Below are 18,227 nucleotides of genomic sequence, written 5' to 3'. Positions count from 1 at the left end.
CTGCAACACTATTAATCACTGTTTATGACAGCCTAAAAGCATAGGTTGCAGAACAATTTTACCTCGATTATACAAGATGATTAGAGGTACGACACGATAGAAAATTTCTCCAACTAGCTGCAAGTCTGGCTAATTTAAATGATTTGTCTACGCTTGGAGAACCTGGTGCACTCCACAGAACGCATCGGATGGTTTAGGCCATCTGCTCGATGATAATGGAATTGGAAACGAATCGGTTATGAAGCTAAAAACTCATGAACTACAGAGATTCCAGTGATTTAACAGATTTGTGGTTAGCCTTTATTTTCATATCTTGAGTAGTTGTTGATGCGCCATATAACTACGTTCAACTCATCCAAAAACTCAATTCCTTCAACGATGTTACTTTGCAGATTGTCGGTCTGAAGATGATAATGCGCCACTGGTGGAACATAAGCTCAGCGTCAGCAGCTCTCTCTTTTCTTTTCTCGGTATCTCTCTGGTCAGGAAAAGGCAAAACATGTGTCTACGATAAGAGGTATCGTGGACTACATCTGCTTAAAGCTCTGCCCCATGCAGTGCAAGAATTATCTCTAGAAGGTTTTTCAAGCCCACCACTGTTGACGACAATTTTCTAGAGATTCCAATAGCTATGTTAAGTAAAAACAAATCATACAAGACTTCATCTGAGTTGGTTAATAATTTGGCCTGTGTTAATGATTAGACAGGACATGGTGTTGTTCTTGCAAAGAATCATAATGCCACAATAGAAAAAGATAAAGAATAAAAAGAGTATCTTTTGCAATTTGTGGAAAAACGTAATTTAAAAGTAATGTGCTAATATTTCTCCCTGATAATTTTATCTCATTTTGCTCCAGGTTCATCCTAAAAAGTGAAACTAATCATTTTTATTTTGAAGACTTTCCACAGTCTAAAAAGCTGATATCTTGTTTCGCTTTACCTCAAGTTAGTTCTCCCCTTGCCATAGAAGGATAAGTTTTTTTGAATTTGTTTTTTTTTCATTAAAATTTTTTTTGTTATTGGTTTTAAGGTAAGACTGGAACCCAATGGAAAAACAATCAAACAGCAGCGACGAGCTGTTGAAGCGTTTGTTGCTGCTGTTTGGTTGACAAGATTATTTTTTAAATGGCATTCTTCCAAATTAAATGGTGTGGTCTTAATCTAAAATTCAATTTTATTAGTATATTCGTAATGTTTGGTTCTAAATTGGGTAAAATTTAGAATGTTTACAGATACAAATAAGTGAATATTTTCAGCCGTAAAAAAATTTATATATAACAAAATAGTTTTTTTTATATCATAATATATTTTTATATCATACAATATTTTCAATTTTCTTCCTTTTCATAGCAAAAGGAAGTAAATCCAATTGGACATTGGTGGCTTTCTTGATACCCAGAAGTCCATATTTTTTACAAGGAGAGTGGTTAACAAGTGTTGACTTTAGTGCGCTCTCCTTCTTAAAAGTCGGACGTCTGAGGACCCTTGCTATAATTAGTTTTTCTTTTTAAGCAAGAGTTGTTTTTTTTATCCAATTTTCCTTATTTTAATAACATTAAAACTTGTGTAAGAAAACCACTGGCTTCTAATACATTTATAAAACTTTCATGGAAAAACAAAATAAAAATTTAATCGATAAAAATAATCGATAAGCTATTTATATCGTGTATTTATATCGTGTATAGTTTTTTTTTGAGTATGCTATTCATAGGATTTATAAATACTAAATAATTATTTCCGCTATAAAACTATCACACCGAGTAGACTTTATTTAAGTCCCTTTTTATTAAATTTATTATTAATTATTTTTATATAATTTATTAAATTTGCATTTATTTAATTCATTGAACTTTTTACTGATGACTGCTGCAGTCCAACAGTTCTCGCTTTCATTTCGTACGATGAATATTTACAAAAAGCTTATAAAAAGTTTAAAGTAAGGTAAAGTTTTGTCAGCTTTCTTTACAGTTTTAAAGGAGATCTGAAGAGTACCTGGAAATCTCCTCAACTTTAAGTCAGGAGTGAAAATGAATAAATAAATATAATTTATAGAATGAATAAATATATTTTTTAAAAATACCTGATCTGCCCCTGAATAACTGCGTTTAATTTCGATGTTTTTGTAACTGGCTCACTAATTTTTGTATTGAAGCTTATCGTCATGTGGTTAAATATAGGAGTTAACATTAAAACTGCTTAAGTTATGCATAAATATTTTTTAAATAGAATCCCACTTAATTATTCAAACTTGTTATCAAAAAACGCGAAACCCATGGCGGCGATAAATATACTGACACAGCATGGGATAAACTTGAAGTAAATCGCAAAAAAAAGTGATACGTTGTTTTTCATTTAACGAACGTCAACTTTTCTCGGGATTTTTTGCAACTAAATCTTTGGGTTTTGTTATTTTGACGTGTTATTTTGACGTGTAATCAAAGTGATCTTTACCAATCGATGACCTTTACGAATGGAAATCATGAAGAATGCTGCAATCATCGTTTTACTGATCATAGTAAGCCTTTATTGATTCTTTGAAATTAAAATCCATATTCACTTCACGTGCATTTACGAACCACATTTCATGAACTTATTTCTTGTGAATTACACAAGAGTAAAATAATTAATAACAATTATTTGGTTCATTGAACTTCCTCAGATTTATTATGTTAGGAAAATTTGTTTATTTTCTGTAAAGCTGTTAGCATTAGTATCAACTTATATTGGAATATTAATTAGCAATCGCCATTGGGAGAACAAAAAATGTATATAGTTTCATATTATTTTTTGTTTTCATGAAATATTTTATCTGCGTTTTTGAGTCGTAGGCATAAGCCTGTTTTTTGCATTTCTCCCTTAATTTTGTTTTAAAACTATGTAAGTAATCGAGAGTGGAGTTTTAGGAATCGGTGAATCGCGTATTTTGATATAACTTTTGTTCAAACGGTGGGCTGCATATTTTAGGGGTTTTATTAAAATGGTGATCGGGGATTTTATAACCGACAGCCGAGAATTTATATAACGGATTAAATAAGCTACTTCTGATACATGTAACAATAAAGGTCTTGTACATTTTTGTGATGTGTTCTAATGGAATATTTGTCCGTTCTTTCATTAGAACTGTCTCTAGTTTTTTTTAGTGATTTCGGTGGTGGATTTCGGCTTCTTAAGTTACTATCTAAACATGCACCACAAATGTTCAAAAAATATTAAGATCGAGCGATTGTGGTGGCCAGATAAGTTTCTTCCACCATGCCATTCTGAGATTACTTTAGCGGTGTGGGTTGGGGCATTGCCATCCTGGAATACTGCGTTGTCATCCTTTAATAGTTCTAAGATCATTGGTTGAATTTGATCTGATAAGAAAAACAAATTGTCATGACTGTTAGTTCTGTCATGAAGGGAAACAATTAGGCTAGCTGATTTCCACGATGAAGAATCACTGGTCAAGTTTGCACCGGCTGCCTCCAGACGCAAACTTGACCAGTGATTGGAAATAGTATAAATGACGATTCATATGAGGATATTACATTCTTCCACTGCTCCATAGACCAGTTCTATAAAATCCAGTATTATAAAACTGCAAACAGCATTAAATTCAGTAGCAACTTTAATGGCTGAAGTTCGGTGATTATTGGCGATAACTCGAGATAAAGTACGAGCTTTTAAGCTTTTTTTTCCTACCGGAGTTTTACTTTGATGACGATGTTTTTAGCGTGCTATTCAAATGCTGTCATTACTTTCGAGGCTGTACCTCTTGGAATATTTAGCACCTGGCTCGTTTATAAACATATATATAAAATTATATTGTTTTGGATTTTCTCAGTAAATAAAGATAAGACTCGAAAATCCATATTCAAAGCGTAGAATTCAACGTCGAAGAATTTTTTTCTCCATAAAAAAATTCAAAACAAAACAATTTATTTTTCATTACTTTAAATAGAAATTTAAAAAAATACTTACGGTATTGGTTCAGTGCTGTTGCTAGGTAAATCTCAGTAATGCTTGGTAAACCTCGACAAAATCGATTACTCATTTGGTGGAATGATGTCAGCCAGTAAACTAAATCAGTAATCAGTAAACTAAATCTGTTTCTGCCTTAAGAAACTCAAATTTAAATCTCTTAAACCTTTTTAATTTTATTTATCCTAATGTTTTTATCTATATTTTATAGTACAAGTTCGCAGTTATAAAAAGTGTTTATTTGATTATTTTCATCGTTAAAGTTTTAAATTAACAAACTTACCATACCTGTCCCCTAAAAAATATTGGCAAAGTATCATTTGGTCTCTTTTTGAACCTAAGAAAAAGTATTGTTTAGGCTCTGTCTTAAAAGTTGCTTTAATAAAATAAATTTCTTAAGGTCTCATTATTACGAGAACTATGAAAATCTCATTAAAAACAAAATTAACATTGTCAAATAAAGATATTGGTATAGAAATATTAAGGTCAACTAACTCAGTAAAAATATCATAATAGCCCTATCATTGACGAGTAAGCTATAACTTTACCCAAACAAAACTGTATATAAAAAATGTTTTTCTTTTAAGCCCGCTTTAATGAACTATTATTGATATAATGATAATGAGCGACAAAAAAAGTATTCTTTGGCACAAAAAATGTTAATGAGATTTGATCAAAATTCTCCAAATCAAATGATTGAATAGTGAAAGATTTTTTTTTGTTTTTTCGTGATTACAAATGTAAAAATTTTTTCAAACAAGCGTCTTAAAAAATTTCAAAATTTATAATTACGATAAAAAAAAAAAAAAAAAAAAAAAAAAAAAAGTTATAATCTAAAATTAAAAAAATAATTACTGCTTTTTGTATTTTTAGGGTACTTTAGATGTGGCTTCTAGACACATCTAAATTACTTAAGTATGTAAAATGCAGTTATTTTTCAAGTTTCCAAATTTCATCAAAAGTTAAATGAAATCCAGGAATTTATCAGACTGTTTTACTGTTGGTAAAACAAGCTAGATACTATTACTTCTAATATTGTTGAGCAAATTATTAGTTAACAAAGTTTAAATAAAACAGTTTTTCCACTTGGAGCTTACTCTGTGCTGAAAAAATCAACCATTTAACCTAAGAAAATCTGAAAAAAAAGAAAAACGTATAGAACTTCTTAACTTTAAATGTGTAGGTTTAAATGTAATAGCTACATTGTTATTTCTTTAGTATTTATGCACATAATAATTGGAGTTATAAAATTTTTATTTAAAGACATGAATCTAAAATTTAAACATTTATTTAGACATATTCAAAAGCCACCAATGATGTCATAGGTAAGTTCTATTTTTTAATTTGAGTCTATTATTTGTAGTTTTACTTATCTGTATTATTGCATTTTATTATCATTCTTTATTATTTCTAATATTATTATTGATAACACTATTATTGTTGCTATTGTTGGTATTGCTGTTGTTGTTGTTATTGTTGTTGTTACATTTACATATTGTTATTTAATTAGTATGTTTTTTTTTTAAGTCAAGTTTCTAGGAGTTACAAATGCTTATCGGTCAGTTGATGGGATATGGATGGATAAGTTTGATGACTATGAGGGTATAATAGATTTGCCTTCTTGTATAACAATTTGTGGGTGTAAAGGTAATGGTGTTGCTGCTTTTGATAAAAATACAAGTAGCTGCTACTGTGGAGAAATCCCACAGGACAATTGTGACAGCGACAGTTGTATTTCAGTAAGTTATATGGTGCATTTATGTGATGCTTTATATTGCATAATGATTAAATTTACACTATAAGAATTAAATTTGCTTACATATTTATTCTAGTAATGATAGAAAAATTTTAAAGACAAAAATTCAACTGCTATTATTTATTTTGAAAAAAAAAAGGTTTATTTATATTCTAAAACCTCTTTTTGTAACATTTTACAATAACTTTATTTACCAGAAATTATCTTGAGTTACAAATGATGTTTAACAATGGTGTTTGTAAAAAAATACAAGTTTTTGATATTTCTTTGTACTCATTAAGTAATTACATGTTAAACAGTTTAATGTTAAGCTATTTACTCTTGAAAATAACATACATATAAATTTGGTGCAAGATGGTTCAAAAAAGCAAGCAAAATGTTTTAAATTTTGATCAGAACACACAACTTTATAGAAGTTTAAAATTTTAAATTAATTTAAATTCAAGAACGTAATGCTGTAAACTTAAACTTATGATTTTAGTTTTTTTTTTTTTTAAAAACAATAAAATACAATAACTATTTTATCCAATTTTTATGGAGGAATTTGATTCCTTAAAACCTATTCAGACAGGTACAGTGAACAGTGAGCTAAATTGTTATTAAAATTTAAATGTTTCTACTATTAGAATTAAAAAAATGGTTTCTAATAAGGAAATCAGGTAATTTAAACTTTGACTCAAAACTTGCATAAATCAAGTAACTTAGCATGTGTTTATATATGTACATATAAGTATTTTATATTGGATAAGTTTAGTTTAGTTTTTTAAAATGATTATTTTTGTTTCAAGGTTTATGATTCATCTGGTATCAGTATTTCATTTTATACTGAACCACCTTCAAAAGTTTATGTGAATGTGCCATTGGATATTGCAGCTACGCCTTCAAATGTTATAAGAACATTTGGTTTGTTAATAAATAACAGACTTTCTATATATCCTACAAATTTAATGCCATCTGTTGTATTTGGGATGCCAGGGAGCTATTCCATTGTTGTTGAAGCAAATAGTGAGCAATCTTAAAGCTATAAACTATGTTTTGTGAGTTTCAAAAGAGTTATTATTTTGGTTGTTTTATTGTTAATTTAAATTTTTTTGCTGTTTTTTTTTGGTAGATTATTTTGGATGTCCTAGCACAAAATATGAAGTAATTGCTGAAATTAAGGATATTTCCTGTTATTTTAATGCATTACCTCAGTTTAAATCCCAAGTGAATGTGACATTTAACATGTTTCTTAATCTAAATGGTCCAGATAATTTGCGGCTATTAAAGATTAAACTGTTTAAAGACAGTGCTTCTACACCTTTTGAGGAATCTTCATACACAAATCCTTCAGGTTTTACTTTAAGAAAAAAGTTATTTAGTATTTTTTAGATTTATTAATGTTTTTTTTCACTTTTTTGCAAAAGTGTTAACGTGTAAAAGTTTATGAAAAAGATATTTTATAATAATTTTAGCTTCAATATATCTTGAAATTGGTGGGAACAGTGAAACAAATCGTTATCAAACTTATAATTTGACATTCAGTGAAAACAAGCGCACTGCTGTAATTGTCAGTCTTAATCATCAGATATCATCTTCAGGAAAAATAACTGGATTTAGTGCTCATATTACAAAACTTGGAGGAATTAGGTTTTTGGTAAGATGATTATTATAGGCTACTAACAGTTAATTTATTTTTATCTAATGAATTCCCTGACTATTTAAAGTTTATCAGCAGTTTTCGAATGTAAGTTATAGATTTAGAATAAATTACAAGTTTATAGTAGCTAATATAAACTTGTAATTTATTTTAAATTACGAGCTATAATATATATATATATATATATATATATATATATATATATATATATATATATATATATATATATATATATATATATATATATATATATATATATATATATATATATATATATATTATGGCTATAATCATTTATAGTTTTTCTTTTATCATTACCAAAATAAGATCTAATTTCTCAGTACTGGAACAAATCATCAACTACTGCAACAAATTTACCACAAAATTATGTTCCTCTTCATTTATTTCATATAAAAGTTTTTAAAATTGTTTATTTATATTATTTATATATAAGTTAAAAAAATCTATTTATTTATATTATTGATAAAACAATACACAAGAAATTCTTATTTAGTTTTGCAAAAATGCATGAACAAAATTAAAACAAAAACAAGCTTCATAAAATGCTACAGTTAATTAGAGAAAAAAATCATGTAAAATTCCTTTAATTTTAAAAAAAGTCAAAATTTAGCATCTACATTATCTGCATTCTGGTCCTTAAGTTGTTTGTTTATGTTTTTTTTGTTTTGTTTCAAGATTGTTGGTGATCTTGGTTTTGCATGGTCAATATGTAAATACAAAAAACATAAAATATAATAAAATAAAATATAATAAAATATATAATTTAAAATTATAAAATTTTCAAAACTTTTGTGACAAATACTTTTCTTTTCTATTTTCATCTTCTCCTTTTTTTTCCCCCCTCTTTCCCACTTCACTTTTTTCCATCCCTTCTTCCCCTCACAATTATGCCAACTTTGTCAAAGACTGATTCTTGCTGGTAATTATTAAGTTTCTTTAGGAAAGGAATCTCCAATTATCTTTGGATCTATTTTCAAAATAGTAAATCGCAAATCAAAAAAAATCACATTTTAGACAGGCATTACAAAGAATGATTATGATTGTGCACATGTTAGTAATACTGAGTTGTTTGATGACTGTAATTTTTTATCTAGAGAATCATTTTAAGTTGAATTTTATTATTTAAAAAATAAAACTGAAAATGATGCATTTAGATTTTGGAGCCAGCGTGTGAAAAAACCACTTCTGGATCTGTAAGAAAAACGTGTTATCTTTCCAAAAAGTGTGTAGCATCTTCTGATACATGTCCTCAGTATTTCAACACTTTTTATCCGTCAGCAGCAACTGATATTTTTTATCCTGATTGGATACAATTTGGTCCTTCAAACACAAATCTACCAACTAATTTGGTTCCTCGTGCAGCATCTGATATTATGTTTAGAGTGGTTTATAGTTTCTCAGTCAATGCAACAGTCTTAGGTAAAAAGTAAATGTCATTTTTTAGGTAAAATTGTCAGACATTCATACTTTATGCTACTTTATGTTTAAAAACAATCTTATCATGAGTGGAATTTTTTGTGCAAATTCTTTTTTATGCAAGTTTATGTTTTAGGTCATAATGACTTTGGTGTACCTGACAGTGAGCGCTTTTTAACAACACCTGGTCAGTTCCTAGCATGGATGCCAGACTTTAGTAACAACATACCTGGAGACATTGCATACAATTCAATTGATTCTGCAAGTCAATTCCAATCAATCCATTATGATGAAATATTTGATGCTTTCTTTAACGAAATTTTTGATGATAATTCTGCCTATCTTTCTCCTATTATCATATCAGACACAGAACATATGATCAGTTTATATCTTGAAATTCCATCTAAATACTTGGTAGAAGTGTCAGGTATTTGAACTTTTTAAAATTTAGTCATTTTAGTGGTTTCAAAAAAATTATTTGTAATTTATGCTGAAGATAATCAACTACGCAGTGGTGTTTACAGTTAATGTAATAATTTGTTAAAGGTTAATTTTAGACTGGTGCTTTATACTGACTGACATAATTTTTTTTAACATATTGACATAATTTTCAATTACTTTTGATAAAGTTTAAGCATTTCATTTTGATGACACTACATTAATTTTAGCTAATTACCCTGATGGAACTGAAATTGTTGCAGAAGCTTTTGTAACAAACTCAAATGGAGTTGAGGAAAAGTTATGTGAAGGAAGTACTTTTTTGGTTTCTGATATTCAAAGTCTCGCTCTATCCACTTCAGATCTATCAGTGTATGCATTGATTTATGCAGACATCACCTTTATAGTCAATGGAGCTTCAGCAACAGCAAAGTATGATTTTATAGTTAAAAGTATTCAATCATTTATTGAAATTAATTAACTAGTAGTTTATGAATTCTATGAATTACTTAAATAAAAGTAAAACTTCTAATAATGAATTTATGAGTTGATAAAATTATGTTATATGTAATGTTATATATTTTGTTTTATATTTATGTTTATATATATGATAGTATTTTTAAATATTGTTTGTTATCTGTTCTGCAGTTATGGTATTGAGTTTACTACTGTGTCATATTTATATACAGGTATAAATATATGGGCTGATCTTAGAGATCAGTTCCAGTCTTTAGAAAAAAATATATTTATGAACATGACATTGCGCTATGAACACAACATGGCGCTATAAGTATGTAAAAAAATGTATGAAAACATTTTATTATTATCTTGTTCAATCATGTGAATTGTTATACATAAAATGGCAGAAAGTGGTAAAGGAGGTGTTTCTCCTCCAATGTTGGATTTAACTGTATGTAGATTTGCTGCATTTCATTAATGGATTGAGAAATGGCATAATTATGTTTTGTTGTCAGATTTAGAAAAGAAATCAGCAGCATATCAAGCTGCTATGTTAAGATATTTTCTTCGAAAATGATCTTAACATATATGTTAAGTCAATAATAAAAATTATGCCTGCTACAGAGAGTTGTTTAGAAGAAATTAAGAAAACTAGAGAAGATGAACTTTTGAAACAATTGGATGAAAGTATAATGTCGGGATGGCCTTATAAAAAAAAAATACTGTCCAGCAAGTTTCCAGCCTTATTGGATTTTCAAAGATAAAGTAGTTAAAATTGATGGGCTCTTGATATCTTGATAAAACAGAATAATAATCCGAGTTAGTATGCAAAAAGAAATTCTTTCAAAATTGCACAAAGGTCACATGGGAATGGATAAGTGCAAACGTCATGAACGTCAGAATGTTTTCTGGCCTGGTTTAAATAACCAAATTGAACAATTAGATTAAAAATGTGAGGCGTTTATGAAGTATCTCCCATCAAAGCCAAAAGAACCTCTGTTATCTCCTGTTATTCCAACGCGGCCATGGCAAAAAACTTAGAACCAATTTGTTCTAATGGCTATTAAAAACTATTTAATTATTGTTGATTACTATAGCCTGTGGACTGAAGTGTTTTTGCTTTCAAGTACTAGATGAACAGATATAATACAAGTATGCAAAGAATCATTTTCTAGAAATGGTATCCCAGAGGAATTAGTGTCAGATAATGGTACCCAATATAGTTCAAAATTGCTTTGTCAATTCTTTCAACAGTGGCAATTTAAACACATAACGAGTAGTCCACACTATGCACAATTGAATGGTTTAGCAGAAGCCACTGTAAAATTAATAAAATTGTTGATAAAGAAATGTTATATGTCAAATGAGGACATTTATAAAGGTGTCTTAATATTATGTAATACTCCAATAAAATATGGCTTATCTCCAGCAGAGTTATTACATGGATGTCAACTGAGAGACAATTAATCCACATTTCAAACTCAGGAACAATTAAAAATGTCAAAAGAAATAGTCAAAGAGAGAATTCAATCTAAAAAATACCATGATAAAAATATTAGTCCTTTTGCACCACATGTCATTAGACAAGGTAAAAATGTGGCAATTCAAAATGAAGTAACTTGCAAATGGAGTCTAAGAAGTACAATAATTAAATGTGTTACCCCTAGATCATATGAAGTAAAATCGAATCACAATGGGCACAAATCACAATCCTTTGTCAAAATCAGGTTCATCTTAGAAAAGTGTATGCTATTCTGCTACATGTTTGACTTGGGATGATACAGTAATAATGCGCAGATGCCATCCTAATCTGTTGGTTGAAGAATACAATAGTGACGCAATAGTTTCACCTGAATTTGAGAGTGAGAATATGATAATTGCAAAAGAAAACAAAAAGTTGGAGATACAAAAGAAGAGCGTTGGAGATACAAAAGAAGCAAGTACCAAGTCGTGGACTAATAATAAAGAATAAAAGGCTACTCAATTATGAGGAGTTATGAGTTATTGACATTTACATTTGGGTTTTGTTTTTTTAAAGACATGTGTCATATACATGTATAAATATACAAGCTGATCTTAGAGATCCGTTCCGGTCTTAAAAAATAAATAGATTAATGAACACAACAATTATCAGAATAATTAGAAGTAAGATAAAAATGCAAAGTTATGTAAATCAAATGCAGTTAGCATTTTTTAGAATTACACAAAATCATAGCCATTCATGACATTTGACAAATCATTAATATGTAAAGAGTATAAATTAGTCATATTTATATTCTTCATTGTTACTTACTTAAATTTATTTTCTTCATTCTTCATTCTTATTGGTGTTGATATTCTTACTGTATTCATCATGATGGCATGATATATACTTAGTTGGTTAAAAAGTTCAGATTTTTTATTTTTATTTGTTATTTATTGTTCTGCATTATTTATTCTTTACTTATTTTACAGTTAAACTATTGATTGCAAATTCAACTTGAAAGTTGAATGTTGAAACTTGAAAGTTTTTTTCTTACATGCACTTAAGCAAAGTTTCAGTTTACTTTTATTTTTATTTTAAACAAAAATTTGAAACATTTGATTTTAACAAGAGTTTTTTTAAGTTTTTCTATTTCATAACCCTCCATTTTCATCATACCCTCCATTTTCATCATAGCCTCCATTTTCATCATACCCTCCATTTTCATCATACCCTACATTTTCATCATACCCTCCATTTTCATCATACCCTCCATTTTCATCATACCCTCCATTTTCATCATACCCTCCATTTTCATCATACCCTCCATTTTCATTATACTCTCCATTTTCAATTTTAAAAATTAAGAACTTTCACATGTGACTTGCTACTTGTTCCCTTCTGCTTAAATTTCATTTTAAAGCAGAAAACACAGTTTCTTAAACCTTGAAATTACTGACAAAACACATGCATATATCGTCTTTGAAAAAAAAAAAAAAAAAAAAAAAAAAAAAAAAAAAAAAATTTATCTGGGATTCAAACCATTTATTTTATTTTATTTTTTTAATTTTTTTTACAATGTTTTTTAAATTCATTTTAGTTACGCTGTTTACTGGGATGAGGACATTGTTAGGAAAACTGAAGTTTATGATGAGATATTTAATACTACCAAGTTTACGCATAATTTTTCTACGCCTGGATCATACAATGTTACAGTGAAAGCCTTTACTGATTTGAGTTTTAAAATAACATACCTTCCTGTATATATTGTTTGTGAGTTAGAAATGCCATCTTTTTTTAATACAAATGAAGATCCCATTCGAACAAGTGAGATAATTAATCCTGTTAAAACAACTGATGAAGAAATTAGTGTTGATCTAGCTTTTACTGGGTGTGGTATGATCACAATCAATTATTATCTTGAAAGTGACATTCTGAAAACTAATGGAAGCTCTTTCCTATGGCTGACTAACAGTTCAATATTTGTTATTAGATCAAATGAGTTCCAAACACAAGCGCAAAACATCAACATCACTGTCTGTGCCACCAATAACATAGAAGTTCAATGCATCAATGATATAGGCTATGTGGAGGATGTGATTGAAAATTTCAATTTGATTGCTACGACAATGGAAACCAATGTGATGGGATTCCTCCAAATATCTAGTAGCACAAAAGGTACTAATAAGACTTACTGTATTGAATGGGGAGATGGAAACTCAACTTGTACCAATGGGACTTATAATGTTGAATTCATAGAACACACTTATGGTAAGCCTGGAAACTACACAATATTTGCTCTTGCTTTTAACAGAGTTAGCCGAATGAACTCAACTGTTCTGCAAGAAGTTCAAGACAGAATATCAGGGTGTAAAATTTCTACTCAACCGACAGTTTACAAGAGACCAACTGAAATCTTATTCAGTATTGGTAGTGGATTTGGGATAGTTATAGTTGTAGATTGGGGGGACAACAAAACAAAAAGTGTAATTAATGATGTAGATATTTTCTTCAACAAAAGTTCAATCAGTTTACCAAATAGTTTTGTTGGTTTCAGAGGTTTTGCATCTTTTACATTCTCAGTAAAACAAGACTACAACATTTGTTTATCTCTTACTAATGATGTCAGTAATAGTTTATGCTGTGTTGTTGCTATTGTAGAGGACCAAATTCTAGATTTTAACATAAACTTGATTCAAGAATTTGAAGGCACCAACAAAACAGATTGGATTGAAGAAAATGAGACTCTTTCATTAATATCTGATCACGTTATTGAGGCAAAACGTGTTCTTTACTTAGTGAGTTTAGGAAATAAAACTGTGTTTAATACTACCAGCCCTGTTGTAAATGTATCATATACACCTTGGAAATTGTGCTACAATTATTCAGTGGTTGCCACAAATCCTGTTTCTATAGCATCAGACTGGATGAATCTTTGTGTGCAACGTCCTTTATATCCTATAAACTCCACTGGGTTTGTTCATGCTCCAGAAAACTCCACAGAAGAAATGTCAATCAAATTCACATTCTCTGTAGGAAACTATTTTAATTGCTATTTTAACTTCAGTGATGAAAGTGAAAATAGTATATTCCCAGTTAGTTATACAGACTTTGTTGGTCCAATAGGTTTTATAGAGACAAAGCATAAGTTTAAAGCTGGTGAATACAATGTAACACTTTCATGCACAAATCGTTTGTATGATTTCTTTTCATCCACAGTTGTTTTATCACAAAACCCGATTAACAAACCATACCTTAATATTAAAGCTCTATGCTACAACGATAGTATAATTAGTGAAGTTGAACTTACAAAAGATTCTCCAGAAATTATGAGTGCTGCATGTAACATCTTTGTAAAACTAGAGGATCAGTTAGGTTCTAGTGTCAATGAAATTGCATCTCTAGGAATTGATGGGAAAAAGAAAGGATCTTTTTTTGTTTATAACAGTAGCATTGAGTTTAAAAGTATGTTGTGGTCAAGTACAAGTGTCAATAATGCAGAGATTTGCATTAATTCAACCAATAAGGTAAGTGCTGACCTCACCTGTAAAATTATCAAACTGGTTGCACCCGTGTTAGCTGTTAAACTGATAGTTGTTGGTCAGAGGCATTCAGCTGGTGTGCCAATTAGGTTTATAATAGATTTCCCAACTCCTGTTCCTGGAAATCCTTGTTTGGAGGTGGACTTTGGTGAAGGTGCGATTCCTCAGCTTTACGGTGGAGCTAATTGTAATGGTGCTGTTAATGTGTTACTTGTTCCTTTTAATCAATTCTATACGTATAAAAAAATTGGTTCTTATTACGTAACTGCTACAGGAAGTAATCAAGTTTCATCAAAAACTCAAACAGCATTTATTAGTGTGCTGGTAGCCTGCACAGGTCCAAGCATTGAGATAGTAAGCTCAACTGCAAATAGTGAGAGCGCCATTGATAAGCGAGCCTGGTTCTACAAATGCAAAAATACCACATTTATGCATGTCATGCAAACAAACTGCTCTCGTCCTAATTCTACTTTAACAAAGAGAATAACCATCGAATACAAGATTGACAATGTTACGTGGGTTAAATATGTTGATGAAAATTTAGGTGACAGTTATTTTATTTTTTTGTATGGAAAACTTTATTTATTAATGCAGTAACCAAGTAAATAAATTTCAAAGTAATAAAATCAATTCAATATCATAAAATTTAATTCAATATGATTCATTGTAATGATTTTAAAGAAAGAATAAAAGATAATAACTATGTGATTAAAGTATAATAAAATGCTTACAGCAACTGATGTAAATTAGGCCTGACAATATTTTTAAAGAGGCCTTCTAAAAACGTTTTATAATTAACTAATCTATTTTCACTGTGTTAGCTAAATTATTTGTAATTATAATTTATTAAATTACTTCTCTTTTTTTTTTTTATAGATATAGCATATGTTCTTAATGGTAAAAGTCTGAAATATGGTGTTTATCGAGTTACTTTCATCGGGCAAATGGTAGATAGTTTCACGTTGGATCCAATAGATGGTGCAGTAACTAAAAAAATGGGATACTTTAAGATTGTACCTTGTTCTTTAAGAATTGTTGTTGATGGTGGTTATGAGAAAACATTTCAACGAGGTGGTGGTAAGTTTACGTGCAAATAAAGTATATGTAAGTTTATGTGTTATATGAAACATTTAAGCAACAAATACAAAAACTACAAAAAAAAAAATTTTTTTAAAAAGAAAAATCTCCATAATGTGTAAATGGTAAAATAAGAAACATCTAAGTTGTAGCAATTAAAATGATCTAAAATTTTAATTTGGTTGAAAAAAACTAAATTATTTGTGGAAAGTAAAAGTAGTAGAAAAGGCTGTTAATTACACATTATTAAACATGCAATTTATGATAATATTCCGTTATACCATAATATTCCATATTTTAAAGATAAAAAAAGCGCAATGCAAATAAAGAAATCTGTTTTTAGAAATCATTATCAATGCAACTAAAAGTTATGATCCTGATGATGATAATGCTGCTTTTAAAGCAGAGTGGTTCTGTGGTCGTAGTGGTGTATTTAATGAGTTAAATATATCAGATGTTAAAGAGAAATTAAGTTACCCTGTTGTTGATACTGCAACATATGATGATTCTTCTTTCCTTTCAAAAGCATGCTTTTCTAACTCTAAAAACTCTAAAGCCGTCCTGTTAAACGATAAAGGTAATTTTAGCTTGTTACTTGCTGCTAATGACAGTAAACTTAATAAATCCTCAGATTAATTGCATTTTGAGCTTTATGAAAAGTTTTTTTTTTTTTTTTAATTGAAAATTAAATAAAAATGTTTTTTTTTAAGTTCTTATTCAACAATATTTTATTTTTAGGACTAAAATTAAGTTGATTGACAATATAAGAATGTTTTGACTTTAGGACTAATGTCACTTAAACTTGTTTTAATATCTGACTATTTATGGTACTATTGTTATGATCTGCATTTAAAAATCACAAAGATGAATGATGAACAGCCGAATCGTCAAGCCAACAAAGATGTAACAATTTGCATAAAAAAGGAGGTAGCCCTTCAAGTATCAGTAAAGTGAGAGATTTAATTTTTGTTAAATTGATTTTTGAAATTTGCTAACATTCTCTCTTAAATAAATATAAGGGTTAGATCATTATAATTAAAAAGTTGTTTGGTGCAAATAATGGCAAAATAATACAAAATTTATCATAGTTCATTAAACATACCATGAATGCCCAAAAGTGCTCTGGACATTCTAAAGTTATAATTTATGACATTGTAATTTTTTTACTTTTTAAAATTAAGTGTAAGTTAGTAAAATTTCCTCATTTTTACTAAAGTATTTTTATACTTTAACTAATGTTTAATGATATTAAAAAAGTACTTTTTTTAAAAGTTTATGAGTGTTTTCAATATGACATTGTCGATAGTTCTTAGATAACAGATTATTAGAGGCAGTTTTTTGAAATATTGTTAAAATAAAACCCTTGTGTTGTTTTTAGATGTGAGCAAAATTGTGATGATTTAGTTAATCCTAACACAAAACTTTCTATAAGTTCATTTGTTTTAAACAAAGCCAATTGCTCACAAATTATTTATAAATGGCAAGTTTTTCGCAAATTGCAAGCTAATAAATCTTCCATCTATGAAAATATCACAGAAGAGCTCCTTGCTGGAAATAAATCAATAACAGGGTTTGATCTTCGCAACTTTGTTCTTGCACCTAAATCACTAAGCTCAAGTTAGTTTTTTAAAATCTTTTGGCTTTTATTTTTTTTGAATGAATTATCATCATCATCATCATCATCATCATCATCATCATCATCATCATCATTATCACACACCACGTTTTGGAAAAAAACTTTATTTTCATTATCATTATGAATAATCTATTTTAATAATTATAACATTATGTTAAGTTATGCAAAATTTGTTAAGAACCTTTTATGGTATGTATTCAATATGTTAACAAAAAATGTGAAAGCTCTTACTATGTTTAAGAAAAAAAGTTCCTGAAGAAAAAACATTTTCATACTTTTTGTCAAAATGTTTTAAAATTTCTTTAACTTTTTATTAGCTTATACATACAAGTTTCGTGTTAATGCAACTTGTGCTTATGGCAAACTGAAAGGTGCATCAGGTGCAGCAGCAGAAATCAAAGCTATAAACAGTCCTCCAGATGTATCAAAGGCAACATGTAAAGTTACCCCAACTTCTGGAATAGCATTTCAAACAACCTTTGTCATTACTTGTGAAGGAGTTAGCGATGAGCAAACTCCACTTACTTATGGCTTTGAATACAATTGCAATGACACTTGGGCTCTGTTAACTATATCTATATCAGGTAACTTAATACCAATTGTTCTAGATAAGTTCTGGCAAAACCTTTAAAGATCTTTTAAGATTTTTGAATTTTAATTAAAATTAAAATGTTTTTGATAAATATAAGAACATATATTTTAAAAAGTTGTTGAATTATCTTATTAACTATCATTTTTTCGAAAAATATATAACAAAAAGTTTTTCACTAGATAATGGTGTAGTAATTTCATTGAGAAAATTCTTTTGTTTTTTTGAT

At 28.8% G+C, this 18,227-nt stretch overlaps 1 protein-coding gene across 1 annotated transcript in view; it reads left to right on the top strand.

Annotated features, from left to right (window-relative positions):
* The first annotated feature begins 2,283 nt into the window (after positions 1-2,283).
* The window catches only part of LOC145184232 (polycystin family receptor for egg jelly-like), a 34,388-nt gene continuing 18,444 nt past the window's right edge, over positions 2,284-18,227 (top strand). The window contains exons 1-15 of the mRNA XM_090092347.1: positions 2,284-2,515; positions 5,258-5,288; positions 5,491-5,702; positions 6,508-6,724; positions 6,831-7,052; positions 7,174-7,355; positions 8,534-8,798; positions 8,932-9,222; positions 9,464-9,665; positions 12,755-15,240; positions 15,573-15,773; positions 16,117-16,350; positions 16,558-16,723; positions 17,152-17,390; positions 17,727-17,993. Of these exons, the coding sequence (XP_089948473.1) occupies positions 2,471-2,515; positions 5,258-5,288; positions 5,491-5,702; positions 6,508-6,724; positions 6,831-7,052; positions 7,174-7,355; positions 8,534-8,798; positions 8,932-9,222; positions 9,464-9,665; positions 12,755-15,240; positions 15,573-15,773; positions 16,117-16,350; positions 16,558-16,723; positions 17,152-17,390; positions 17,727-17,993 (5,260 nt within the window). The 5' untranslated portion in view covers positions 2,284-2,470. The remainder of the gene's footprint in view (positions 2,516-5,257; positions 5,289-5,490; positions 5,703-6,507; positions 6,725-6,830; positions 7,053-7,173; positions 7,356-8,533; positions 8,799-8,931; positions 9,223-9,463; positions 9,666-12,754; positions 15,241-15,572; positions 15,774-16,116; positions 16,351-16,557; positions 16,724-17,151; positions 17,391-17,726; positions 17,994-18,227) is intronic.

The sequence above is a fragment of the Hydra viridissima genome, unplaced genomic scaffold, assembly GCF_058129835.1.
Source record: "Hydra viridissima isolate aposymbiotic clone 2 unplaced genomic scaffold, HvirCarnegie_v1 scaffold_7, whole genome shotgun sequence".
NCBI lineage: Eukaryota > Metazoa > Cnidaria > Hydrozoa > Anthoathecata > Hydridae > Hydra > Hydra viridissima.
The sequence above is the reverse complement of the archived record's forward strand: the minus strand, read 5'-3'. Positions and strand labels throughout refer to the sequence as shown.